This window comes from Accipiter gentilis, chromosome 17, assembly GCF_929443795.1.
Source record: "Accipiter gentilis chromosome 17, bAccGen1.1, whole genome shotgun sequence".
NCBI lineage: Eukaryota > Metazoa > Chordata > Aves > Accipitriformes > Accipitridae > Astur > Astur gentilis.
The window spans coordinates 607360-633885 of record NC_064896.1 but is presented as its reverse complement, the minus strand read 5'-3'; the positions used below and the strand labels follow the sequence as shown (position 1 = coordinate 633885).

General features: G+C 53.7%; 1 protein-coding gene across 1 annotated transcript in view; it reads right to left on the bottom strand.

Annotated features, from left to right (window-relative positions):
* EPHA10 (EPH receptor A10) overlaps window positions 1-24473 on the bottom strand; it is a 42521-nt gene extending 18048 nt beyond the window's left edge. Inside the window, exons 1-4 of the mRNA XM_049821219.1 lie at window positions 24417-24473; window positions 22484-23153; window positions 5103-5258; window positions 3948-4289 (exon numbers count right to left, since the gene is read on the bottom strand). Of these exons, the coding sequence (XP_049677176.1) occupies window positions 3948-4289; window positions 5103-5258; window positions 22484-23087 (1102 nt within the window). The 5' untranslated portion in view covers window positions 23088-23153; window positions 24417-24473. The remainder of the gene's footprint in view (window positions 1-3947; window positions 4290-5102; window positions 5259-22483; window positions 23154-24416) is intronic.
* Between the last annotated feature and the right edge of the window lie 2053 nt (window positions 24474-26526).

Sequence of the window (26526 nt, the reverse complement as noted above, 5' to 3'; positions counted from 1 at the left end):
ATTCTCAACTTCCTTCATCAGTCTCATAAAGACACACTGACCCACATGCACAAACAGAAACGCACACGGGCACGCTCACAGCTTTCATTGCTGGGACAGCAGGGTAATCCCCACCACGAGCCTCTGGCCTCTGCATGAGCGCACGTCACCGCACGTTTTACAAAACAAGGGATACAGGCGGCTGAGGCCAGCCTGACCCTTAACTTGAGTTTTGCTCCTGTAAACTAAGTTAAGTGCTCCTTGCTGTTTTATATGATTCCCATCAATAAAATATCACACAGATGCCCTTCTGTATCTCTGAATCTAGCAAATGGACTGAAGAAACCTGAACAAGTGGTGCTGACTTAACAAAGTCATCAGGAAAAATCACACTCATTTAGTGATGGGCTGTAGACCAGAACCCACGGTACATGCCAGGAAAGCAGGCACTAGCCTCAAACATGTTTAAAAGGCATTAAAGAAAATCACACAGACTATAAAGCATTTCACACTGTGAAAAAAAATGTGTTTCCCATCAATATTTTAAGCTCGCCTAACATTGCCTCTATTCTGAAAAAGCAAACATTAAATTATTCACCACTCTGCCTGATTTTATAAACTCCATTCTGTTGCTGGCGGTGGGTTTACCCCTCTTAATTAACCAGTATACCAGCAGAAAAGGCATAAAACTAGGTGTGGCCACAGTGTCTCTCCAGTGAACGACCCACTGCAGCCAAAACCCGAAGGGGGCCCTTAAAGAGGGACAACAGCAAGCACTTAAAAATGGAGCTGCACCAAGTGCCTGCAGGCCAGGCAGCAGGAAGAGCCTCTTTGGTGCCCAGCCCCAGCCCCAGCGCCTCCAGGAACGCTCCCCCCGCACCTTTGCGGGGCCGGGGCAGCTGAGCAGACACGCAGCAAACGAGAGCAGACCACAACCCGTCTGTTGTGCTCCCCACATGGGGTGAGCGGCAATCAGACGGACAGCAGTCCCCATCGCCCCCGAATACCTCTGCCGCCCTGCACCACGGCACTGCTGGCGCTGGGGAGGGCCAGCCGCTCCCCTCCGTCACCAGTTAACGCTGCGACGCAGAACACGCGCTGGGCACTGTCCGAGGCAACACCTGCCCCAGCGTCCTTCTTTCCAAACCAGAGAAGCAGCCTCATCAGTTACCGTAGAGCTCTTCCAGGTCCGGTTCTCACTGCGTGGAGAGCAAAGACCCCGTGAGCGCAGACCCTGGCCCTGGAGCCGGCTCGCCCTGTGGACCCACCGCCCCTCCTGGCTGGGGCTGGGCTGGTGTTGCCGCACCAGCAACAAGCGGGCACAGAGAAGTCTACTTCAGAGGACCTAACTCAGCACAAACCGCTTCTCTATAGACTCGGAAAGGAGAATGCATTTCGGCACTGGCTGCATTATTAATCTGCAACAGATTTAAAAGCCCTTTAAGATAGGAGCCGATCCCTGCTGGGAATATAAATGACATCGTCCCAGAGTGTACATTTACATAGCTAATGCAGCTCTACTCCTGCAGGTAAACAGCTCCGTTCTCTCCTCAAACACTTTTATTTAGTCCCATGCTGGGGCCAGATTAGAAAAAACACAGTATTAATTTTGCCTCCTGCAGACTAAATAGCATCTTTTCTTTTCCCCTGCAAATACAATGAACAACTGCTAATTCCCTCTTGTGACTGCTGAAGGGGAAGGGCAGTGCGAAAGCTGCACTCAGAGCTATATTTAGAGGAGCAGGGATCTGACAGCTAAATAGGGTCTTGTTTCTTTGTTTAATTTTTCCTCTGAGTTTGCGTATCTGCAGCCAGAGCTTCCCTGCTGCTGCAAATCACTTCCCTGAGACCATTGCATCGCAGCTGCCAAGGAAGCCGCTGCTGCTCCAGGCATCCCTCAAGTCTCCCTTTCTCCTTATCTCTGGCCCCATCCGGCACTTCTGTGATGGGCTTTAATGACGAGGGGCTCCAGGGCTCAGGACCCAATGGAGGTGGCACACTCCACAAACCAGCCGTGGCACCGTGTCCTGCCCGCACCGCGTCCTGCCCGCACCGCGTCCTGCCCACACAGGGTCCCATCCCACGCAGAGCCCTCCTCGCAGCAGGGGGGCTCTTGCCCCAGAGGGGTGTTACAGGCGAACTAGACTGAGAAGAAGCCACTTCCCCAGGAGATGACCTTCTCCCCCTCCTTGCCAATCGGTGCAGGTTAATCACACTGTCACTTCTCGCCCACAGTGCCAAATCAAGAGGAACTGGGCCACCTGGGCACCTGCAGACGGAGCAGCTCCAGCCTGGCACTGCCCCAGGAGGGGACACCTTCGGCAGCAAAAAATTTAAGTGTTTCAAGAAACTTCCCAAGCCTCAGCTGCTCAGCTAATTCTGAGCCACCATCTGCATCCGGAGACTTGACAGCTCGACAAGAGACATTGATTTTGAACAGATTACAAGATTAATTATGCCATATTCTTTACGCATATTTCAGTTCCTTCAGGAGTACGCAGTGTTGAGTAAGGGGTTGAGATTCTCACTTATCCAGAAGAAAAGCTGTATTAAACAGATGAACGGCTAGGGCATGGGTTGGTATCACAGTCCTGCGGCTTCACTCCCTACAGAGGACAGGGCACTTGCTGCCCTTACCCAGCCTCTTGTCCCCAGCTCAGACCTGAAGCTCCAGGCAAGGACACAGCTCCTGAGCACTGGTCCCTCTGCCCAACACCAGGCAGAAGCCTCTGGAGGAACAGCTTGTTATTAGACCTTGTTGAGCTCACCCCTCCCTAGCTTGTATGCTGGCTCAGGAGTAGCCGGAGCTCAGGAGACAGATCTTCCCAGAGCTAAATCCATCCTTGAACAGCAAAGATCCTAATGAGAAATGACACCTCCACTGAAGAGCAGTCTGCGGCACAGCATCCACCCAACGGATTCACAGAAATTATTATATGAGGGAAGAGAAAGCAACGACACACGCAAAAACATTTGATCAAGTGGTGGGAAAATTATTTATAACAAGATCAAAGTTTAATCTCTTCAGATGAAATTGTTGGCCAATTCCTGCCAAGAGGTATGTGAGGATCATCTGTCTCCATTAACTGTGGCTTGGCAAAGGGCTTTCATGCAAATTAATAACGTAACCACAGAGGAACAGACAAGGACACAACAAGCCAGAGCTGATTTTCCTTAGGCACAGCTAACAATTGAGGAGGGATCAAACCCGGCCAGGGGCCCCATCTGCACAGGCAGGCTGGGTGCTCACTTCGCCTCACATAAGGGAACAGAAATGCAAAACGTAAAGTGGAAGGGGACGCTTACAGTAAGAAATTGTGCCACAGACTGACATAGAAGAGAGCAATTAAGTCAGTTTTTTTGTTTCCAAAGGACGGCCAATATTGGAATTATCTATTTTAAGGAGGGGTTTTTTGTGAATGGGCTGAAAACGTTGCTTCTTTGAAGGTGCTTTTATTTTGATTTGTAAATTCAAATGGCAGCTGGATCACAGAGCAGACTCGTCCCTTTGGAGGAGCCCAGGCTGTCACCACGCTCACTGCCACCCACCTGTGAGCCACTGCAGTGGGAGACAACGGGGCCACAGGCTCCTCCAGTACAGCCAGCTCCTCGCCTGCCCGTGGCACCAACCGAAACCCCCCCGGGAGTGTTGCAGCTCCATCTCCATCTCCCCCTCCCGCCTGCACTGCCTGCCACCGCTGAGCACCACGTCTGCGCCACCAGAGCAAACTGAGAGGAACCGGGGCACCGCGGCAGCGTCAGGCACGCAGAGCCCGAGGACAGCGCCCGCGCCACCTCCAGACCCGCGTCCTCCCAGCGACGAAGCCACAGAACCGGCTGCCGAGCAGACCATACACCCCAGAGGTGACGCACAAGCGTAAGACAGCACGGGCAACTGCTTTCTTGGCGCGGTGGGGGTGAGGCACCGCTCACCTTCAGCGGTCAGGTGCGCTATGCGGCAGCCGTACCTGCGAGGCCGATGGAGACGTTCACCTCGGCGTACTGCTGCCCTGACAGCGGGCTGACGCCCGAGACGCCGTTGACAGCCGCCACGCGGATGGTGTAGTTGACGTGAGGCAGCAGGTTCACCAGGGTGACGGTCCGGTCCACGAGCCCCGTCTGCTGCGGCACAAAACCCACGCTGCTGCCGCACTGCTCGCAGCGGCCCCGCGGAGCCGCCGGGCACTGGCCGCACCACAGGCTGTAGGTCAGGTCGCTCCGGCCACCCGCGTCAGCCGGGGCGCTCCACTCCAGGACCAGCGACGACTGCCGCAGGCTGTAGACCAGGTTCCTTGGGGCGGAGGGCGGACCTGGAAGCAGAAGAGTGTCTGTGCACAGGCACCGGGACAGCCAGGTGCTGCCTGGGGAGCAGGGAGAACCTACGGGTCCTCTGGGAGCAGCAGTGCAGGCACCGGTGGCAGAGCAAGAGAGCACGGTCCCGGGCAGCCGCTGCACGTGGCAGCACAAGGGGATGCGGATGCATTGATGCGTGCGGCACGGTGGGGACACCGGACGGAAGATCCCTGCCGGAGAGACGGGTATGCACAGCAAGCAACAGCTCACGCATCGCATGAGGAGCGCCTGGCCGGACCTGGCATCTCCCTGGGGATCGGCTGGAAGGGCCCCAGGAGCCCCACTGCTGGTCAGACACGGCCCAGCCACGCTCGCCTTCGGGCAAAGCGGGAGGGTTTCTCATCGCTGCGCGGGCAGGTGTACAGCATCCATCACTGGAGTAGCTGGGGTCCAATCCAATTAACTAGAGGCCATTTAATTAAAATCTGTGATCTATATTGACTAGATGACCGTGCCCTAGTTTTGCCAGGGAGTCTGCAAGCCTGACCACGCGTCTGTCTCAGCAGATTGCAGCCTCAGCCTGCAAGCTTTGTGGCGTAGGGACAGGACAGCCCCTCCATCCCCTCCCAACCGGAGCAGTACCCCAGTGTGGACAGGGCTCCCCAGGGACAGCAGCTCCCGTGGGCCAGCACAGGCTGGCACGTGCTGGCAGGGGGACAGGCTCGGACAGCCTCCCGGGCATCTGCTCGGCTCTGCGCCGCGGGACGGACACAGTGTCTGGATCCCCGTTTCAACGCTTTACAAAGAGCTGCCGTTTCAGTGAGACGTACGTGTGCAGGAGGCAGATGGTGGGTCTGACGGAGACCTGGAGTAGTTCTTCTGGCACGAACAGAACGTGGAGGCTTCCTCATGCGTGAAGCTGTGCTCAGGGCAAGGAGAGCAGAGAGGGAGACGGAGGGAAAGCTTGTAAAATCCAGGAAGGCAAGCTGAAAAGACAGAGAGAGGCAGTTATGGGAGGAACACCACAAGGTGAATGGGAGACACGTTTGATGACTGCATTTCCCCGTTTCTTGGGTCATCCTTTGCCTGCCACTGGCCAGCAGATCTCAGCCTCCAGGCTGCTTTCCCTGAGCACCTGCATGATCCTGGCACCAAGGGAGATGTGCCTTTGGTTTGACCCAGAAGAGACATTTAGATGCTGTAGCTCTGCACTGACCTCCAGGCTGGGGGACTCTTTCAAGGGGCTGGGGAGGAGCTGGAGGAATGGTCAGACATCCAGACGGCTGGGGCAACGTGCAAAGGGAGCTGGAGGTTCTGAAGGGACATGGGGGACAAGGTGGCTACGGAAAGATGCAGGATATGGAAAACACATGGCTTAGGGTTTAGAGTCAGGTGAGCAGAGCAGAAATGACACGGGAGCCACAGCAAGACTCAGCAACAACCCCAAAAGGAGAGGAATATTGAAAACAGGGAAGTCGGAGACCTCATCAGTCACCAGAGCTTCATACACAAACCCAAGTCACAAGGCCATGTCACTGGCAGCTACAGCTTTATCATTGTGGATTATACAGCAGTCACTGTGGACAGCGAGGTATGCGCTGAAGTTAAACAGTAGTATAAATTTTCTTTTATAAGTCATACACAGGCTTCCCTTAATACTTTGAGAAGCACCTTTGATACACAAACAAGTAATTCGCACACCGGTCAAGGATTTGCTTGATCTTTACTACCAGCAGCACGCAGCCTACAAGCAATACTCCTAGAAGGACACCCAGAAGCTATGAAAGACTTATCGCTTCATGAAAACAACAACAAAGGCTGCAAAACTCCATAAAGCAGTTTGCAACAGTCTCAGTTTGACCTTAAAACATCTGAAAAGGAAGCAGCCTGCACACAAATGTGTGCCTGGCATTGCTGGGTGTCCCCAGCAGTAAGGGATGGGGCAGGTGTGCCCAGTGCACGCTCCTGCCGGCTGGCACAGGGGTCCCCTCCACGCTGAGAGGTGACCCCCAGCAAGGCCAGCCCGAGGGGCAGGAGTTTGTCTCAGCTGGATTTCAAGCCAAACAGAAGCACTCACGTTTTGCTTGGCTGCTTCATCTTCTTGATGCGATGCTGCTGTCTGCTATCCCTTCATCAGCTCCCTGAATATTTAAACTTAATCACTTGTAAAGTTCCTAGATGAACAGCTCCAGTAACGCAGTCCCCTCTCTTATCATTTTTAAGGAGTTGGCTGCTGAGACTGTTCCTTTTAAAGCAGATTATTCCAGTGCACTCTGGTTCATTAATTTTTAGCATGATATAAAGCTGGCAGCTACAGCTGTGATCTGAGGACAAAGCACTAGACATAGCACAGGGCAGGGAGAATCCTTCCCTGGGATGCTGAAAATGGGGGAACGTTTAAGGGGAGGTTATTTCACCTACCACAAGGCCTTTAGAAATTCAGTGCCCTGCAGTCACACACGGGGAGGGACCACAGCAGCGTGGCTGAGGTTTGTACTCCCAGCGGTCCCTTCATTCCCTGGCCACCGGCACACGACAGACAGCAGCTTGGCAGAGCTGAGAGCAGCATCACACATGAGATTTTTGCTTTTCTTACATAACAGATACAGCCTTTCAAGAGCTGCCTAAAAACCTTGCTCTTTGCCAGACAAGATCTTGTGCTGTCTTGCCACCCAACACAAGCAAAGCCTGCAGAAAGCAACAGATTTGGCCTCCTCAAGCCCATTCCAGTCATGCCCAAGTAATGAAGAGAGACTTCCTTGTAACTGGAATGGAAATTGCAACTTTCCAACTGATGTGGACTCAACATTACATTTCCATAGCAAAACTCAAGAGTTCAATTGTTAAAATGGAGAATTAAAAAAACCCAAAACTTTTAAAAACTGAGGGAACCAAACCCAGCAGATTATTTCTGGGCTCCTCTTGGCTGTGGTTCCTGGCTGAACTGGACAAGACAAAGCATTTCAGGGCACGCTGCGGTCACCCAGACACGAAGGGCAGCCTCATCGGTGGGCTCTGGCCAGCTGAGCTGATGACCGAGCTGGACATCGGGACCCCGCAGCAGTCACCGGAGACATGCAGGCATTTCTCGTCTGCCTGACCTGCCTGCGATGTTGGCACTGGGTGAGATGATCCCGTGCCAGGAGCCCTCGTTGCTCTCACTGGCTGCAAGGGGAGCCCAGACACCTTCACCGGCTGTCACTGCCTGCTGGACAGCTGGAGCATCCTCTCCCGAGAGGCGCTGGAGGAGGGATTTCTAGGAAAACATGCGTTTCTAGGAAGAAGAATTGACATTTGCTCCTTGATCTTGCAAGCTCTCGGCAACAGCTGCTGCCAGTATGGGACTGGAGAGCCTGCGGTTCTGTATTCACCTCCCCTATCTCACAGTCTGCACGCCTCCGATACCGGATAAAACTAACCTTTAAAAGCATGGGCTTGACAAACACAACAGAGAAGTAAGATTAAGACAGTGAGCCACAATACATAGTAAATGTCACTCCCTACCTAGGGTGCTAGATAAAACAGGAAAAACTAGCAAATGTTTAAATTACTCCCAAAACTTCCAGCTTCCTCCTTACATCTGAGAAACCAAACCAAAACTAATGTTACACTCACACAATGGAGACATAGTTTGCTTTTTGCTTTAATTAGGCAGCACTGACCACAACACAGGGCAGAAATATCACCAGTAGCCCACTAGTGATCCCAACACCCCACACACGGAGGGCACAGTCACTTCCAGAGAGCGGAAGCCCGAGAGCGCATCCTACCCCAACAGAGGCAGCAGCCAGATTTCAACAGAGAAACCCAGCACGAGCATCGAGCACTTGGGGGACTCTGCTGAAAGAGCCACCGAGAGCGAGCCGAACACGTGCTGCGCCCATCCCGAAGAGGCAGACAATTGGCAGACCCCCAGATGCCGCAGTCCCCGCACGCTGGGGACAAGGTTTGAGCTTCCCCAAACACTCAAGCATCTCCTCCCGGCTCTGCAGAGCGGTGACCCGAGCGCGGTCCCAGAGCCGGGACTCGCGCTGCCACAGAACCGGCCCTTCTCCCAGCGGCTGGAGGACGCGGGGAGACGTGTGCCCTGAAAGCAGAGCCGGGACGGGACGGGGGCTCGTGGGCTTTGGTGCTGCCCATCAGTTGCAGCCTCCATCTGCTGCGGCACCAGCTCAAACTCATCCCTCCCCGTGGGGAGAAGCCTATCTCGTTACACCATCAAAGCCTGAACGCTGGTGCGAGATCCCTGCTCGCACCCTCTGTCAGGCAGAACAGAAAAATCAATCTTGTTCACAAACTTGATGGGACCTGAGCACTAAACCCAGAGCATGCTGCCGCCATTCCTCGCATTTAACGGCGAGTCTCACAGTCACATAAGTTTGACATCTCCTCGTAGGAAACTGAATGTTTTCCATTAGAAGCATTATTCAGGCTGATCCTCCCTGGTTTTTAATAGCTAGAAGTAAGTTTACACAAGTGTCTGTCAGAAGGTATGTCAGTTAATAACTGTACAGAATGCCTCAATTTGCATTTCTCAGAAACACAGGCACCATGACCCTGCGTGAGTGTGTCCCGCAAGGAGCCTGGGCACAGCTCAGCTGATGGGCTTACTTTTTAATTTTGTTTCTTGGTTGTCTGAATCTTACACTTCAGAAGAACAAAAGCACCCCAGCACATGTGATGCATCATGTGTGCCTCTCCGTTTCTTTTCTCAGATAAACTCCCACCCTCTTCCACCTCATCCTACAAGTGTTTTTCTTGGTCCCCAGCTGGTTTAGGTGTCCCTGTTATTTCACAGTGCTCATTTTTGCAGTGGGTATGTGACAGCTCTCAAGAGATCAGGCCATTAATTTATAGGATGAAATTCTCTTTTTTGTATCCTATTTTCTATCCTATTCCTTGTCCTCTGGTACTACCTCAACTTAATTATTAAACAATAAAATTCAATAATGCATTCTCCTAGAGCCAAAGAGAAGCAGCTGGATGGGTCAGACAGATTAATTGCCTCTCTCCAGCTCCATCATTGCTGCCCACACAAGCTACTCCCTGTTCACGAGGCGTGCCTTATTCATTTCACTGACAGAGAGAGCACATGTTCCCTCCTTGATATAACACTGTACGCACACACGATCAAACTAGTAGCAGAACAAGCAACATTGATTTGTGCTGCAGCTTGGCAGATTACCCGGCATGATGCACCCACGGGAAGGGTTTTTCTTACCGACTCATCTGCCACAGCTCCTCGGACAAGAGCGGATGGCTCTATCGAGAGAAGGCAACGTCCTCTCTCATGCCCAGTCTGTGCCATAGGGAGAGCAGGGGCAATTGAGGATGCAGAATTGAAAAATGCATGGTTTCCTACTCAACTGGCATGGGACAGCTTTAATTTTCCCTCCCAAGCAGTTCAGACATCTCCATCTCACAGCACCATGAAGCCTGCCAACCACATTTTTCCGCCAGCGGCTCCTAGGCATAACCTTCCTCTCCAGCCAGGGACTCGGAGTCACAGCTTCTAGGATGCCAAAGCTTTTCCTTCACCAGCAAGAATCTCAACATTTTCTAAGCCAGTTAGCTGCGTGTTCAAGTTTTGGCTTAAAAAATGGCAGAAGAGATCCCGATTAATCTGCAAAAGGGCATCGGAGTTTCAGCAGCTTTATCTTGTTAATCGATGAACAGTGATTAAAAGTGACTCACTAAGTGCATCAAGTAGGACAACCCAACTGCAGGACACAGGCTGTGTAAGCTTCAGGGTTGATCGTAGTCACTGTTAAAGTGAAGCATGGCCAAGATTTTGCATGCAGCAGTAAAATGAAGGTATTAATCACCCTGGCAGTATTTACTAGCTGGTCAGCAGCCTTTTACGTTGTGCACTTACGATAGTCAACTGTTGCAGTGATGGGTATCTCAAACAATTAAGTTAGCCTCTGTTTTCTTTTTTAAGTATGGAAACATTAACCATACTGACAAGCAGGAAACTGGAACAGAACAACTGTACGATTTGCACAAAGTCATACAAGACAAATAGAACCAAGAACAGGACTCGGGTCTCTGGAGGTCCCACCAGTGCACTGACTGCACAACTAAAGACAGAAGTTGACCCTTAAGGATTCACAGCTTTCCTCCGCAAATGCTCTGCATGTTGGTTTACACAGACAAAGAAAAAAACTGGCTTTTAACCAAATGAGAGCAAAGACTGAATCCTATTCCAGCAGCCTCTTGGACAGGCACTGCTCCTGCTAGCGTTCTCCCACGGAGCAGATAAGCTCAATCCAAAGCTACTGTCCAGAGAGCACTCCCCCTCCCCACAGACCCACGGCTTCCACATGCAATCTTATTGAGAGCAGAGCCGAGCAGCACGTCTCTGACTAATTGCATTGGCAGCAACTTGCCTCCTAGGGAAAAGACAATCTTCTTTAAAAGAGCAGACAGCCTGGGTGAGTGAGCCAAGGTGCAATCCTGTAACTCGGCAAGTTTAAAGAAAATTCACCCTCTGCCACCCGCCCTGGGGACTGCGCGGCTGGGGACCACGTTGCCGTGGCTGTGCCCTTGGGGGAGAAGCTGCAGGTGTCAGCAGCAGCGGGAAGAAGGGAAGGATCCCTCCGGTGCCTGTGATGGACACGCTGCAGAAGCAAATTCTACTTCCACAAAGGAATCCGGAGCAGAGGCTCTCCAGCTCCGTCCTGGCTACGTGACTCTTGGCCCTTCAGCCGAGTCTGATGTGACTTTTCCTGCACCTGTACCTGGTGTTGATCCCGCTGCCAGCTGAGGCATTAAAGCCGTCTGTCCTTCCCCAAGCTTGTGCGAGCGCCCGACTGCTCTGCACAGCGTAGCTGCATCAGCTGCAAAACGTTTCATAAATTGCGCAGTGGGTTTCAATAGACAAATGCGAGCATCAGTACAGGAGCATTCACCAACACTACCCCAGACGCATCGCAGGGTGCAGTAAAACCAAAAATCCATTTCCTGCGGCTTACAAGTCTCTTCTAATTAAAGAGTGTTCATCATTTTGCAGAGAGGAAGGGGCCGAGACCTAAGTAAATACTGAAGCTGAGCATAAAATATTAGGAGAATGAGCACAAATGGAAGATTAAATACTAGGCTGAAATTGCTTCATATCATGGATTTAGGATAAAGCTACTTGACCCAGACAACTTCATGTTAATGCTAATACAAAAATGAGACAAAACCCATCAAACGTACTTCCTGCCCGTCTCCATAGCCGGAAAAAAAACCCATGTGCTTGCACATGTTCTCTTCTCCGCTTCTCCAGTCACACCGCGCTATGCCACAGACAGAGAAGGACTCGCCTGAAGATCCCACCCCGGGTGCAGTTCAGGAGGACCCTTTTAAAGACCATTTCAGGATGCCGCTCTGGGTCTGCGCTTCTCAGCCCACCCGCATAAAACCAGTGACAGACACCAGCACAGCCTCCTCTCTCGCCTTTGGCCATGACCCCCTTCCCCTCCTGGACCTGGATGTGGGTACGGACCACCACGGCTCTCGCACCCAGGCCCCAGACCCGCACCACACAACGGAGATGCCGCTTCCTTGTGAAAATGTTATTAACGATTCTGTTAAGAGCGACCATGCTGAGGCACGATACCCAGCCCGGGGCAGTCAAAGGGTCCGGCAACAACCCCGCTGCCAGGCAAAGGGGACGGGAAGGGGCACGCAGCGCAGCCGCAACTCTGCGCAAGCACAGCCGCGCTAGCGTCAGCGCCTGGCAAAGACCACGGCCTTGGGTCCGCTCCTCTGGCCATGAGCAGGATAAACCCCTTGCTGGCTGTGGAAGGCATCTGCTGTCTCAGCAACGAGCTCCAGCAACGCACGTCATAGGCACGCTTACCCCTCCTTGCTGTCTGGTATCATTTTCTTCATATCAGAGTTTGTTGGTTTGTTTACACCCTCCTCAGCATTTAGTCTTAATACTTTTGATGGGTTCTGCCTTTCTTTTTTTCCTCCCCAAACTGTTGCAGGTCAGCTTGTTGACCCACAAACCTTGCAGATATCTTCGAAGAAAGGAAAAAAACCACGAAGGACACTGCCTGCGTTAGCACTATTGAACTTCTTCATGTTGCTGAACTCCTGCAGATAGCGGAAGAGCCGCGTGCGTGCCCGCATGAATCAATAACGCCTGCAGTTTCACTCAAAACGCCTATACAGTCATTTATAATTAACACTACAACTTGGTTGTCTTCCAAAATCAATTCCTTTCCATTTTTTGTCATGAAATTGTATTTGACAAAGTTCATCTGCTTTTAACGTGTGTTAATTTTCTCTGCTGAAGTAGGCATTCATAAAAATGCTATTTAGGAAAGAGAGCAGCTAGGGGAAACAAGCAGCCGGCACTGAGGGGGTGCCGCAGCGAGAACCATTACAGCACCCAGGGGTCGAGGCACCCCGGCAGACCGACAGTCCCTCCTGGCGAAGGGCAGACTCGGAGCACTGGGCCCCCCGAGCAATTAGACTTGCATCCAACCCTCACCTCGCCATGGTCAAACTTGCAATTGCAACCATCAAAATAGGATGAGGAAAAAAAAAAAATACAAGACAAAACTCTACACCATACTTACTAAGGTCTCAGATTCGTCGGTGTCCAGACTGGAAACCACCCCTCCCCGGTCAGGGCGGCTCCTCTGAGACCTTCCCGCGGGCAGGTCTGCCCAATGCAGGCAGGATCCGGAGCAGGCAGGCGGGATCCCCCTCCCCGTCCCCTCCTCACTCACACCTCCCCGGGCTGCCGCTGGAGTCTCCCTCCAGGCCCCAGGGTCACTCTTCCCGGGGTCCTCCCTTCCGACGCAGCAGTCCAGTTTTACTTGAGAAATGTTAATTGCACGCCAGTCCCCCGCAGAGCCCCCCACCCCCAGCGGGACAGGGCAGGCCTGTGCCTGGTGCACGCAGGGCTTACCCCAGGAGCACAGAGGGGTCTGCTCCTGGGACCGACGTACCTTGAGGCCCACTAAAGGTCCGTGCCAGCCCCTTCGAGCACCGAGGGGAAGAAATCCTCCGCTCCCCATGCACGACACGGGCCGCCAGTGAATGGCGCACGCCACGCACCGCATCGCGTAACACATGAAGTCGTTCTCAACGCGTCTCTCACAGGAGCTATTCCTAACCGCGGACCCCTCGCCGGACCAGGCTGGCACATCCAGCCTCCATCCACCTTAATTTCATGATCAGGCCAAGGAAGTCACTGTTCATTACGTTTCAAACACTTCGTCAACACTTGAGAGGTGCTTCAGACCAGCACAGCAGGAGGGACAGGGCAGCAGGCCCCAAGGAGGAACAGAAAGATCAGCATCGGAGCAGGCACCCCAGAAGGATGGCTGCCAGCGAGCGCCCGCAGACAAGGACAGGTTGCCCAAAACCAGACAGGGCACCTTGTGCAAAACACACTGACAGAACAGAGTTTCGGTGGTGTATCGAGCTGGTCAAAGAGCCTTGTCAACAAATGTCCTCGGGTAATAGAGAGGCTCCTGTCTTCCCCTTACATGCTGGGTTTGCAATCTTGCCTTGCCTTATTGCAAAAACTGTAATCAATATTTGCAGGCAGAGAGCAATGCCGCTGCAGAGCCCCACTGTGAGGAAGGGGAAGAAATCATGTCCAATCTCCATACCTGCGCAAGGACAAAGTCAGTGCGAGAGAGCGATCGATACGAGCACTGGATCGGGTCTCCAGCTCCTCTTGGAGGTGCTCTGCCTGCCAGGACGAATATTTCAGGCTGTACCACTCAAGAAAATCCAAAGGCAGCTCGTCTTCCGCAAACTTTTTTTTGTTTTTTAATAACTGGTTTTCAGTAATACTTTTCAGCAGCCTACAGTCCAACACATTCCCAGCATGTCTGAAACCTTTAGGACAATGCTACTCTACAAAATATTTAAGAAGGGCAAAAATTAAAGAGCACTGAAATGAAAACCTACGTCCAGAGGCTGGAGATCTTTGTGCATCTCCAACAATGAGCTCTTAACAGCTGAAATTACATTTAGTGATTTAGTCCAGAAGAAAATTAAATACCCAAGAATATTTAGTAAGACAGTCTTGAAATAGCTAAAAGAACGCATTTGCTTGAAGTCAGTGCTACAGCAGTACCGAACAGAACCTCATTGCTATTTATGCAGGAATGTTACTCAAGGACACACTAAAGTAGGCACATCCACTGAGCCAACTGCAATTTACTGTTGTCTCTTTCGGTTCCCTAATGTATCTACCAAATGATTCCCTGCAAAGGACTGACTGACCTGCGCCTCCAACGCACCCTACTCCTGCCAAGTGCTTTATCGCACACAACCTCCCTTAGCCATGGGCAAGATATGTTTCCCCCTGTATTTCAAGAGAATAACCAGCATGTCCATCTACCAGCCAGGTATCTATAAGCTTAAGCCTGACAAGAATTCTGCAAACGAATTGTGATGCTTGTAATTTTCTGAGTAGTTCGCTTTAAATTGAGTGTCATAGAGTAATTTGTGTCTGGCTCTGCCACAATTTCCATAGCCATAATTATTTCAGACACACCGTAAAGCAGCAATATAATATGCAATCCCGAATAATAAATATCTCCAAGCTTGATCATTACTCCAAAAAGAGACTGAAGAGAAAGCATATTTTACATGGGCGTTTCATATGCATCACTGATGGAAAGCAGTATCTACCATAAGGCATTACAGCTACCGCAGAGGCTACCGCTACTGGGCAGAGGGAGGTAGATACTCCAAATTCATTTAGTACAAAGTTCTCCATGCCTTCAAACTGTCACTTTGCCCAGGTCACAAAGGTGCTCCAGCCACAAGACCCAAGAGGAGAAAGCCAAACCATAATTCAGAAAGGAAACTGAAGTGTAAATATCCTCAGTGATTATTCCTTCAGCAACAGGCACAGATTTACTCCCACAGCCCCCACTTGATATGTAGCCCCTGTTTCCCATCCCACTACCACCCAGGGCAGCCACGGTGTGCCTGGCTCCAGCCCTGACAAGGGCTGCTAAACCTGCACATCAGCACCAGCCCTGCGAGTGCAGTATCTGTCTGCAGGATGCCGGTGGCTGCATCAGTGATGAAAGTAAAACCTGGTGCTTTGTGCAACTTACAGAATCCCAGGAGAGAAAATAAACTTATTATGCATAATACTCAAGCATCAGTCAGAAGATAAAATAAACTCCAGAAGCACATACAGGTTTGCAAGCTGATGTATAAAAGATGAAACAAATCAAAAGCCCCAAGCGCTGTACATTTGGATCCTTCTTTTTTGTATTTAAATGGACAAGCAGACCTTAGGCTTCAGGAGGTGTCTTTGCACTAAATGACAAAATGGTGTAATTTATTATTCTAAATTCCTCTAACTTTCAACTGAACTATTTATTTTGCCTCTAAGGACACTGTAGTGACATGATGCCTTGATGGGACACATGCGACGCACAGGAAAGCATCTTGCCAATACCACTTCCCACTCCTGCCCCAAATTTTCGCTCAGCAGAGCACACGTGCGCTCGATTTCCAAAAACATCTTCCAGAAGGAGGTAGCCTGCTCAGGAAGTCTCCAGGCGCTTTCCTTCGTCCATCTTTGCTACCAGGTAAATGAAGGGGCCAATTCCCAGAACAACAGGAGGGACACAGGTTGGTCTAAAGCCTTGCATTTCCACCCCAGAGGCTCTCCCCAGACCGCCGGGAGCACAGCCTTTGCCTGCACCCAGAGACTGCTCTTACACGTCCCGCCGAGCCGCCAGCCGCAGCAGGAGCATCGCTGCCCACCGGCCCCTCGCAGCAGAGAGCTGCTGATGCGCAAGGCAGCCATGCAGCCCTTGAGACTCGCAAGGACGCAAGCCTCGCTCACCATTTGCTGTCATCAGGAGAAAGATGGTGTCAGGAGCTCCCGGGGCTAGGCCACTGCTTTGGCACTTCTTTTTTCTTTTTCATTTTTTTAAAGTTGATGTCTGCAATTCACTGGCAGAAGGAAAGGCACCATCACCCCCGGGAGGCACCAGCCCAGCCTGGCAGCGTGGTGCAGGCAGAAGGGTGCTGCCATGCACTGCTGCTCCCCAGGCAGGAGCTGCCCGCTGCCCATGACCCCACAGAACCCCCAGCCCGCGCATCGCCGGCTCCCGAGCAGAAACTCAGCCCAGGAGGCACAGGCACACGCTCCTTTGCCAAAACAGCCTGCGGCTCCTGCCCTTGGCGCAGCCCCCTCTCTACCTGCGTCTCTGCCTGCCTCCCCACCGCGGACACTGGAACCGAGTGACTGCATTTCCCTCTCCTGAGGGACGCTGCTGTCTGATACCGGTAGCCAGGCAAAGGCACTTGTCGTAGCAGTCTCAATGGACGAGCGTAAAATGAACGGGTCCGACACCAGAGCGATCCCTCTCCCCACATTCAGCTTGTGATGCTCAGCAGCAAAAAGGCAAGCACTAAAAAGGGGAGGTACAACAGGACACAAACTGAAAGACTGTTTTTTTAAAAAGCAAGCACTTTCTTTATTGTAGCACTTCCCCTTGGAAAATAAAAACCAAGGACTGTATCCAAAAATCTCTTTTTTACAGAAAAACTGCCTATTAAATTTTCTCAAAACGTTGACCAAGTTTATGTCCAAGTAATGGCTGGAAGCAATGAAGAAACTACTCTATTTCACAGTATTTACAGCTGTGATTTTGTCCACAAACCTACTATTCTCAACAGGCAGGATGATCTTCTCAAAGGCTTTGCTTAGCCGTTTGTTCCCTTACTATTCAAGAAACCAAGCACAGGAAAGATAATATTGACTTTCCTGAGATATCTGTAGCGAGGCACAGTCTGCTACGAGAGAAGTGTTCTCACTGCTCACTGGAGCTAGGACAAGGAGCTATAAGCTTAAGTGACTGCAAGGGTGATTTGCGTTAGACACGAGGAGAGCAAGGTGGTAGGACAGGCTGCCCGGGCAGGCGGCAAAGGCATCTCTGGAAGGCTTTGAGAGGAGGATAAACACCCGCCAGAGCCGATCCCAGGGAGAACTGCAGGACCCAAGAGCCCCAGCCACGGCAGGCAGAAGAGAAGGGAGCAGCCCAGCCGGCTGCCTCTGCACCGGCACAGTTCTGTAAGGAATTACTATGGGGGCTGAAAACGGATTAGGAAAACAGTGACAACGAAGGGCCACAACAGAATCCAGACTGTGCTGTCACAAATCTTGTCTCCTCATTAAGAGCAACTATTATAAGCTGCCATAAAGCATAATTATACTACACACAGTGTTAGATTCATCAGGCAATTACAGCCATTAATAACGCAACCCAGCCTGATGAGCAGAGCAGACTTGCAGTCCAGTGTCCTTCATTTTTCAGCAGACCACTGATGAATCCCACAGTAGATCAGAGAAGCCGTTTCTTGCTTACTGCACAGTGTCAAGCACGCGTTACATTTTGTATCACTAGCAGTTACCATTAGCAAAGACTGCTTTCCTTTAATTAGCATTGACTTGTGCCTTTCATCTCATCACTATGTTTGAAGACCAGCAGGCGTGCCAGCTTGCCTTGTAAAGCCCCCTAAGTGCTTCCCATAGACATTGCCAGGGGTGAACCCAGTACAGACTGAAGACAGTCCGCTTCAGCCAGAGGAAAACACCCCAGACACAGACATGCGGTCTTGCACCAAGAGCCTCGCGAGACGCTGGAGCCTTCTCCAGAGCGTGCCTGCGCCCTCCCGGGAAAGGCTCCGTGGGAAGACTTGCCTCCAGCCCTCAGAAAGTACCATTTCCACAGAAGCAAACAGGCAGAGTAGCTGACAGGTTAGCTGTGCAAGAGCAACGTACAGGAATACCTGGCACAGTGGGACAAAGCGCGCAAATCTGCCCAGCCGAGCCTGGTAACTCGCGCTGGTTTACCACAAACGTACAGGAAAGGGGTGGGAAAAAGGGAAAATCCCACAGCAGCAACACCTTTCACCTCTCTGTCCTTGAAGTTTCTTTTCAGGAGAGCCCAGAAGACCAACATGCTTTATAAGCAAAGGTGCAAAAGAATGAATCTAAGGGCTATTATTTTCTCTAGCTTTCTCCCTAAGTGAGATACAGTAAATCTTCCTTGTGTCCTGTCCATGGCATGTTGAATACAACATGCGGCTCAAAAATCCATTCAGTAATGCAGAAAAGGGGGGAAACTTCTTTTAGTCAGTCCCCTTTTCAAACTGTCACTGTGGACATCGGTGGCTGCTCCTCATGCCCACGGGCTGCCACAAACAGCAAGTCGCTGATGTGACTTCTTGTGCAAGGTTTTCCTTCCCTGGAAAGCAGCAACACTCGCTGCTTACTGCAAGGGAAGAAAAATGCACGCCCATGTTCAGCTGGACCATGAAACAGAATCAGCACTGGCCAGGGACCGGCCCGATCACCCTCCCTCGCCACCCGGTCCCTGCGGCCACCTGGTCCAGCTGCCTACGCCAAATTCACTTTAAAATGTCATTTAAAAATCCTGACAAAGCACTAGAAACTATTTCATCCCTACAATTGGTTTCAGTAGCATCATTCCTGCATAGGGAATGACTGCAAGGGATACAGCCCGCTAATTAGGCCATCATCCACCGGAACGAGCAGGGTGCCAGGCTGCCCCGCGCAGGCAATACCAGCGAAGGAGAGCGGAGCACAGGGCACTTCCCCAGTGCAACGGCAGCGCAGAGCCGGCTCCTGCCGATGCTGTCAGAAGCGGAGGGAAACAAATTGAGAAGGAAACTTTGCTACAGCACAAATTTACGTTTCTGTCAAAGGAGAGTGGCTGACAGCTATTTCTGGAAACCGGTCTCCATCATATTAATTCAACGTCTGGTTGAAGTTGTCTCATTTGCAGCAAATCTGGCTGGTAAATATTAACCTTGGGCTTTGTTGAAATTCTCCTTGCAGATATTACAAGGGATTGGATGGAAAAGATGAAGCAGAAAGAGACAACTTTACAGCAAATGTCAGGCAGATCCTCCACATCATGGTTTCATTTACACAAGAGCTATTGCAATGCACCACAAAGTAAATGGCATGAAGGGGCCACAGCCCATGCCTGGTAAAATTAAGGGTAAAGAGACATCAGTGCCGAGAAGCCTACCAAAAACAAAATAGGGATGTACAGGTGATCATCCCCAGTGCAGCAGGACTTCCCACTTGCCTGCCGTCCATCTGCTGGAAATAGGTTTTAAGATCAGAGTAAGCACAGACCAGCATCTGGCTAGAGATATATATTAGACAAGAAAAGCAGTTTAAATGTATTTACAGTGACAGAACCTCTCCTCTTATTTGAGAGTAGATGTTAAACAGATGCTAAAGCTGCTCAGTTCCACCCTAGAGATGGCTGCATTTCAACGATCACTGAAATGATTCATCAGAAACATGCAAGCCCATGGAAGACTGTCAGGTACACTGGGGCTTCTTCAGAGAGGTGGTGCAATACAGAAAGATGGACAGCAAAAAGGCTCGGCTTTCTCGCAGCAGTAATTAGCAGTGCCGTAAATCCTATTAGCCTTTTTTCATCTCTCCCAATTTCGGTGTGAGGATACAAATGTTCTCTCAGCGGCAGGATGATTTCAGCACTTAAATCATGGTTACAGGGATACTCGCTTTGTGATTTAGTTCAAACAGCTTCGCCAGTTCAGCGGGAAACAAAGCTTGTTCTTGCTGCAGAGAAGCCCGCACCTCCCACACCTTGCGCCTGCGCCGCGGCCGCCACCAGCGCTGCCCACCAGGCACGGCGCAGCCCTGCCCGCTGCCGCCCACGAGCGCCGACCCCGGCCCCGCGCCAAGGGCGCCAGCAGCCGCGAAGCCCCCCACCACCCCCGGCCGGCTGGGCTGGGGTCAGACCACCCGAAGACCTCGACGGGCCCCTCTGCCCGGCGAGCGCAGCCCCGGGGCACCGGCCGGTCCCCGGCGGACACCGTCACGTGCCCTGGCTTCGGAGCACAACGACGGAGGGCAGCGCCCAGCGCGAGATGGCCTGCGGAAACTTCTGTGTTTCTGCCGCCCGATTTCCTTTTGATTTAGACCCAAGAAGCTGCGCCACGCACTTGGCCCTAAGCGTCGCCCCAGATCCGTCCCGGATCCAGCTGGCGGCCAGGCCCCGCGGGATCACCGGACACGCAGCCACCCCGGCGGTCGGCGGGGTCAACAGGCGACTGACTTCAGGCACCAGCACGTCCCACATTGCAGGCGCAGCCAGAAAGTCCTCGGAGAAGATCGAAGGATGAGGGAGAGGACCAGGAGCTGCGAAGCAACACCCGAGACAGCCTGGAGAACCACCAGCCACCCCTGGCACAGGGTGAGGCATCAGCCCCCAGGCTGCCCCCACTCCCCAAAGCGGCCGGCCCTTAGGGTCCAACCTCTCAGGGGCACAAGAGCCGTGACAGAGACTGTGCCCAGTACGTTTCACGGGCAAGGAGGATCCAGCGAGCTCGCACTCGCTGAGCCCTCCAAAGCCACCGCTGTGGGACCATGATAGCAGAGCCAGATTTGCTGTGCCATCACCTGGCTGTTTTAACATCCCCAAACTCCCACCAAATTTACCTGCCTTCCAGCTCGAAGGCTTTTGTCCTTGTCAAAGAACTTCCTTAGCCCTGGATGCTTTCATCAGAAATCTTTTAAAGTTATGCACTTAGCACTATGCTAATGCAGGGCTCTAAAACGAACCAAAAACTTTCAACCCTTAAAAACTATTTTCTGATATTTGACCAGACATCAGACGCTGCTCCATGGAGAGTGGCTAATGACCTGCTTTCTGTGAGAGGGGGGAAAAACTTAATTACGTCCATTAAATTACTTCAAATATTTTTCCTTAGAGAATATGAATTATTTAAACTCAACACAGAGAAACCTGAGACATTAGTAAAAGCCTTCTGGGACTCGCTATGTAAATTCCCACTCCAAACAGATGGGGAAAGCATGGCAAGCTGCCATGCAGCCACTGAAGCAATGAACAGTCCTGAGATTTCAATTCGATAGTTTTAATAAGGTCTTCTTATGGAGGGCACCAAGTGAATAGCCACTACCTGGAGCACCTGGAAAGGCTTCCCACCTCCTGGAGGAAGGCGGCACCGTTGGCACAATTTAAATCTGAAAAGCCTCAAGTAGCTCCTGAAGGGCAAACCTGATTCCTCAAGAAAAGCTCACTCTCCTACCATACGCCGCCTCAAACACGGGGGAACTGTACCTGCTTGGGACTTATTTAGCTACTTTCCTCTCAATCTGTTTCCTACCAGGTGAAAAGGTAGAGGTCCAAGGTATTACCTGGACACCAGGCACAGGCAGCAAAGTGTCTTTTCAGGCACGTCTTTCAGGCTGTCTGAAGAAAACGCCTCCTCTCACACGTCCCAGCTGACGGTCTGACCTCTCCTCTGCCCCAGAGGAGCTTTGCTAAGCGGGCAGCCACGCACACTGCCAGTTAATAACTGATAGCCAATTACGCCTTTCAAAGAAGAAAAGCCCCAGGTGCTGATGGACAACAGCCATTCCTGGGGTAGGAGATGCACACCCGCTGCCCCGCACCGCACGCAGAGCAGCCTCCGCTCCGCCGGGACCGCTGCCGGCTCCTGCTGACACCTGACTCGGCACAGGAGCCGCCGAGACCACGCTGAGCCGGGACTAGGTCCTGACCACGGCCCGAAGCGGGAAGGTGCCTGGGAGGAGGCATTAGCCCAGCACCTCTCTCCTTTCAGGGGCTCACACACTCCGAGGAGGACCACGGCAGCTGGTATCCCACGCTCAGGGCTGATCCCACGCCCAGCTCTCACCTGCCTTTGAGAGCGAGATCGAAGTGGTCACAGCACCAGGTTCGTGAGAGAGATGCCCATTAAAGTAGAGGTTATATCCATTTTTACAGCTGTCATTAAACATAACCTTGCGAGCTGTAAAGTCACCAAATTATTAAGTTGTGTCTAAAGCATGACAACGGGGATATTAATGTTCTAGAGTAATTTTATAGTTACAGATAAAGCTGTGGGAAATGCCCGATGGTATTCAAGAGCTTTGGCACATCTGCCCAGCCAACACCGTGCTGCAGAGCAGCTACCAGCAACATGCCCCATTTGCCCAATTGCCACCCTTCAAATTAAGGTCTGGCTGTTAGCTGGGGAGCTGTAATCAACTAAAAGAATCATACTGCTGACAAAAGGCAATACCATTTGTCTGAGGTGCGCTCAGGCACCAAGCAGATTCGAGCAGTCTGGCAGCAACATAGATTGACACAGACAAAAACTGCTGAAGGACGCCGACGGCCGCTTTTACCTCTGCATCCCCCGTCCTTCTCCTCGAAGCCGGGACCACACGTGCATTTCCCTATGGGGACCAGCCACTCGCCCTCCGCGCTGCAGTGCATCCTGGGGGGATTATCCACATCCACTTCAGCGTGAGCGACGCAAGTGCCCTTAACTTCCACCAAAGTTGCAAAGGCCGCCTCCGCCACCGTGTCCGGAAACACAGCCAGGTTCTGCACAGTGGCGAGGCACTTCTTGTAATAGACGCGCACAGAGACCAGCGCCACGCAGGCTCCCACGTCCTGGAAGCCCAGGTGGAAGCCTCTCTTGCTCAGGTGCCCAATCTCCCTCAGCTCAGTGTTCAGTTTCATCTTGCGTTCACCCAGGTCCCCCTGCGTGAAGCTCTCATCAGCAGCAATGGTGTCAATCTTGGTGTGCTTGCTCTCATGGACGCTACGGCCCAGGTCGGAGTCAGACTCGACATAGTACAGGTTGAAAGTCTCCTTGCAGGTGCCCGTCACGCCAGGGATGCTGTTGCAGTCCCGCAGGGTGAACTTCAGCTCGATGAAGATCCTCTGGCCATCACGCCTGGCAATCCAGCCTGTCTGCAGCCAGTTGTTCTGGTTTGGCTCCATGACATTGCAGACCTGGTACGTGCGTATCGGCTTGTAATTCTCATCCACGCCACTGATTTCTTCCCACTGGGGAAAGAATACAAAGGACTGTAACAGCTCGAGCGCTGTCGTGCGCAAGAACCAGCCACCCTGGCAGAAACACACCGATCAGCATGAAATCACCACCACAAGCCTCTCCACCTACAGGCCATCATATCATAGGCACTGAAAGTCCTCAGCCCGCCAAACCCACAAGCTGTACTAACACAGCGGTGCTGCTGGACCACCTAACACCCGAGCCCTTTGCAGAGGTGCAAACGCAGACACACAACCAGAAAGAGGGCACTGGCATCAGACCTTCTAAAACAAAGTCTAATATGAAACGGGACACATCATCTGCTGAGAAGCCAGAGCCTTTTATCTCCCACACACGCCTTGGATTTTCTGTCCCTGGGAAGGTGCGTCTGCAGAGCATTACCATAGGGTGTAATGCCAGATGGGGCTGGGCTACCCAGAGAAGTCAAAGATGGCCAAGGAGGTGCGACGCCAGACACACCATCACACAAGGGCAACTATCTTTGTGAACAGCAAGCAGCAGCTTCTCTGTCAGGAGAAGTTTTAGCCAGAACGGGACAAACCCTCAGACTTCAAGTGAAACGGTATTTCCCCAAAGTTACCAGCAGAGATTCTGATTAGTGAAGTGATGATTCAACCCTCACGGCCTTAAGGATGACCTGGCAACTTCCCAAAGTAATTCTTTCTGGGGGTAAATTTATGCAAGATTGCCAAATACAGCTGGGCAACACAGATGACTCCAGGATCTATCACTACTCCCTCTGAATGGTTTGTTTCCACTCTGGAAAATTAACCCAAAGCAGCAAGGAACACAACTCTGAGTTTCCCGACACACTCTCCTGAAAGCAGCTGTAGACTGACCCCGGCAGCAAAGCAAGGACCTGATCAAACAAACCCTACGTGAGGCAGAGCTCCTGGCGATCCCACCCCAGCCACAGCGCTCCTCCAAGCGCTGAGCTGATCCCCCAGGAGCTCGCGCTGGTGTGCAAACTACAACACAAAGCCTTAACTGGCTGCTATTTGCTGATTACAGGAGTGTAAAATTCGTTTTGAGGAGCTGTTCCACGTTGGTTGTACCCCTCCCATAACCAGTACTTCGCTTCTCACTCCTCGGGGTGCCTGGTGCTGACCAACAGGACAGCTCGTGCCGAGCTGCCCACCCGCCCCCGGCCCGAGGAGACCCCGTGGCCGCCAGCCCCTTCCACCGGCGTGCTGAGCGCCGAGCGGCAGACCCTCTCTAGCAGCACAGAGGGACAGTCCCACCTCCGCACTTACCCCGTTTGATGGGTGCGAGGTCCAGCCCAGCTCCGCTTGCGATTCCTTCGAGTCCAACAGGACAACTGCAGGGAAGACAACACGTTAGAAAGCAAACTCACCGACCCAGGAAAAACCAGCAAATGCCCACCCGGCCCACCCGTTGGGAAGCTCAGTGCCGCGGTGCGCCCGCCTGAGCGGTGGGAGCAGCTCCCGGGGCCGCAGCTCCCCAGCCACGGTGTGAGCACCGAGCACGGAGCACCCGGCAGGACTCGGGCTGCAAGAGCTCTAGGCTGCTCATCCAGAGCAGACCTCGCGGTTACGCCATCAGCACCCTAAACTAACGAGGGTGATGTCCCAGGGAAGGCTGCGCTCCTCCCCAAGGGACTCTGCAGGACAATCCCCCCCCGGCCAACGCTGCAGCCGTACCATGCCCGCAGCGTGCGTTATCTCCTGGAACCGAAAGGTACTGCTCTGAAACACGAATTTCCTTGGGAGGCTGCATCCTTGCTCCACAGAGCCCCCAACCCTGCGTTTGGCAGCGAGAGGCGCTTCCCCCAGCGCACAGGCCCACCACCGTCCGCAGCCCGCGAACAGAAGCAACCCCCGGCCGGCGAGCTGCCCCCCCCCCCCCCCCCGCCCAGGTTCGAGACACCGGACCACGCCGTGCCCCGAGGGCGCGTCCCACGCGAGGCTCGGCGGCTCTGCCCACGGTAGCGCACCCGCACCTTCGGGGCTCGAGCCGTCTGCCCACGCCACGGGCCCGACGAGCCCGCGCGGGGTGCGGGGCGCAGGCTGCAGCGGGGGGTCAGCGCTGCCCCCGCCGCAGCCGGACCGGGGTCCCGCGCGTCAGGACGGGCGGCCCGGCCCGGGACCGGCAGCGCTGCGCGGGCAGCGGGCGCCGCGGGAGCCCGTTCCTCCCGGCACCTCCGGCGACCGGGACACCCCGTCCCGTCCCGCTCCTCCCGCGCCCCGGAGAGCGACGCCGCGCCCGCGGGGGCAGGCGGCGGCGGCGGCACCGGGGACGGGAGGAAGGGGAAGCGCGCCCGGACCCGACCCTCCGGCACCGGAGCGGACCCGCCGCCTTGCCGCCCAGCCGCGCCGGCCTCTCCCGGGCGGCAGCGGGCACCGCAACGCTCGACCGCGGGCGACCGACGCCGGGGCCGATGCGGCGGCACCGAGCGCCGAGGACCGGCGGGCACGGGGCGGGGTGGGGGCACGGCGCGGCCGCCGGAGCACCGGGGACACGGCGCGGCCAGGAGTGCCGGGTGCCGTGTGCCGCGGCCACGCCGCTCCGCCCGCCCGGTCCCCGCCCCGGCTCACCCTGCTCGGCGGCGGCGCGGGGCAGCAGCAGCAGCAGCAGCAGCAGCGCCCGGGGGAAGCCGCCGCCGCCGCGCGCTGTCGCCATGGCGCCGCCGACTCCGCGCGCCCCGCGCCGCCGCCGCGCTCCGGCCGCCGCGCCCCGCCCCCGCCCCGCGCCGCCAACCGCCGCCGCCAGCCGCCGCCGGGGGCGTGGCCGCGGGCCGGCAGGGCCAATCGGCGGCGGCCGGCGGGGCGCTCGGCGGGAAGGGGCGGGGCGAGGGCGGGGCACGGGGGCGCCGTTCACTCTGAAGTCTACTGATGGCAGCTGCGGGACGGTCTTCGACCAGCTATGTCTCGCTGCATGATCTGTGGGGCCGGCTCCTGCCGTAACAGGCCGAGCACAGCGGGGCTGAGCTTTGGGCTGCCCGGTACCGCTGCCGAGGGCAGGATCTGCCCTCCCCATGGAAGCCAAAGGACTGCTGGGGCACGGACAGCTATTGCTGATGCTGACATGCGGTGGCCTAGTGGTCACAGCCATAATTAAGAGTGCTGTGTGTGTGTCCCCCGATGACATTTGCACCCTGCTGCCTTTAACAGGCAGTCAGTGGTGAGTCAGAGCCTTATTTCTGCACCACGGGGCCCAAGAGAGCAGCGGGGCAGGTCTCATTACTGCCCTTGCCTGCAAGTGATGGCCAGGAATGCCGGTTTTATGTCAAGCCCTCTGTCCTGCCTTTCGGGGTTGAAATTTGATTCCCAGCTTCATCTCAAGGTCCTCCAAGCCCACCGGCTGCAGTAAGAGTCAGAGTGGCCGGAAAGAAACCCCAGGAAA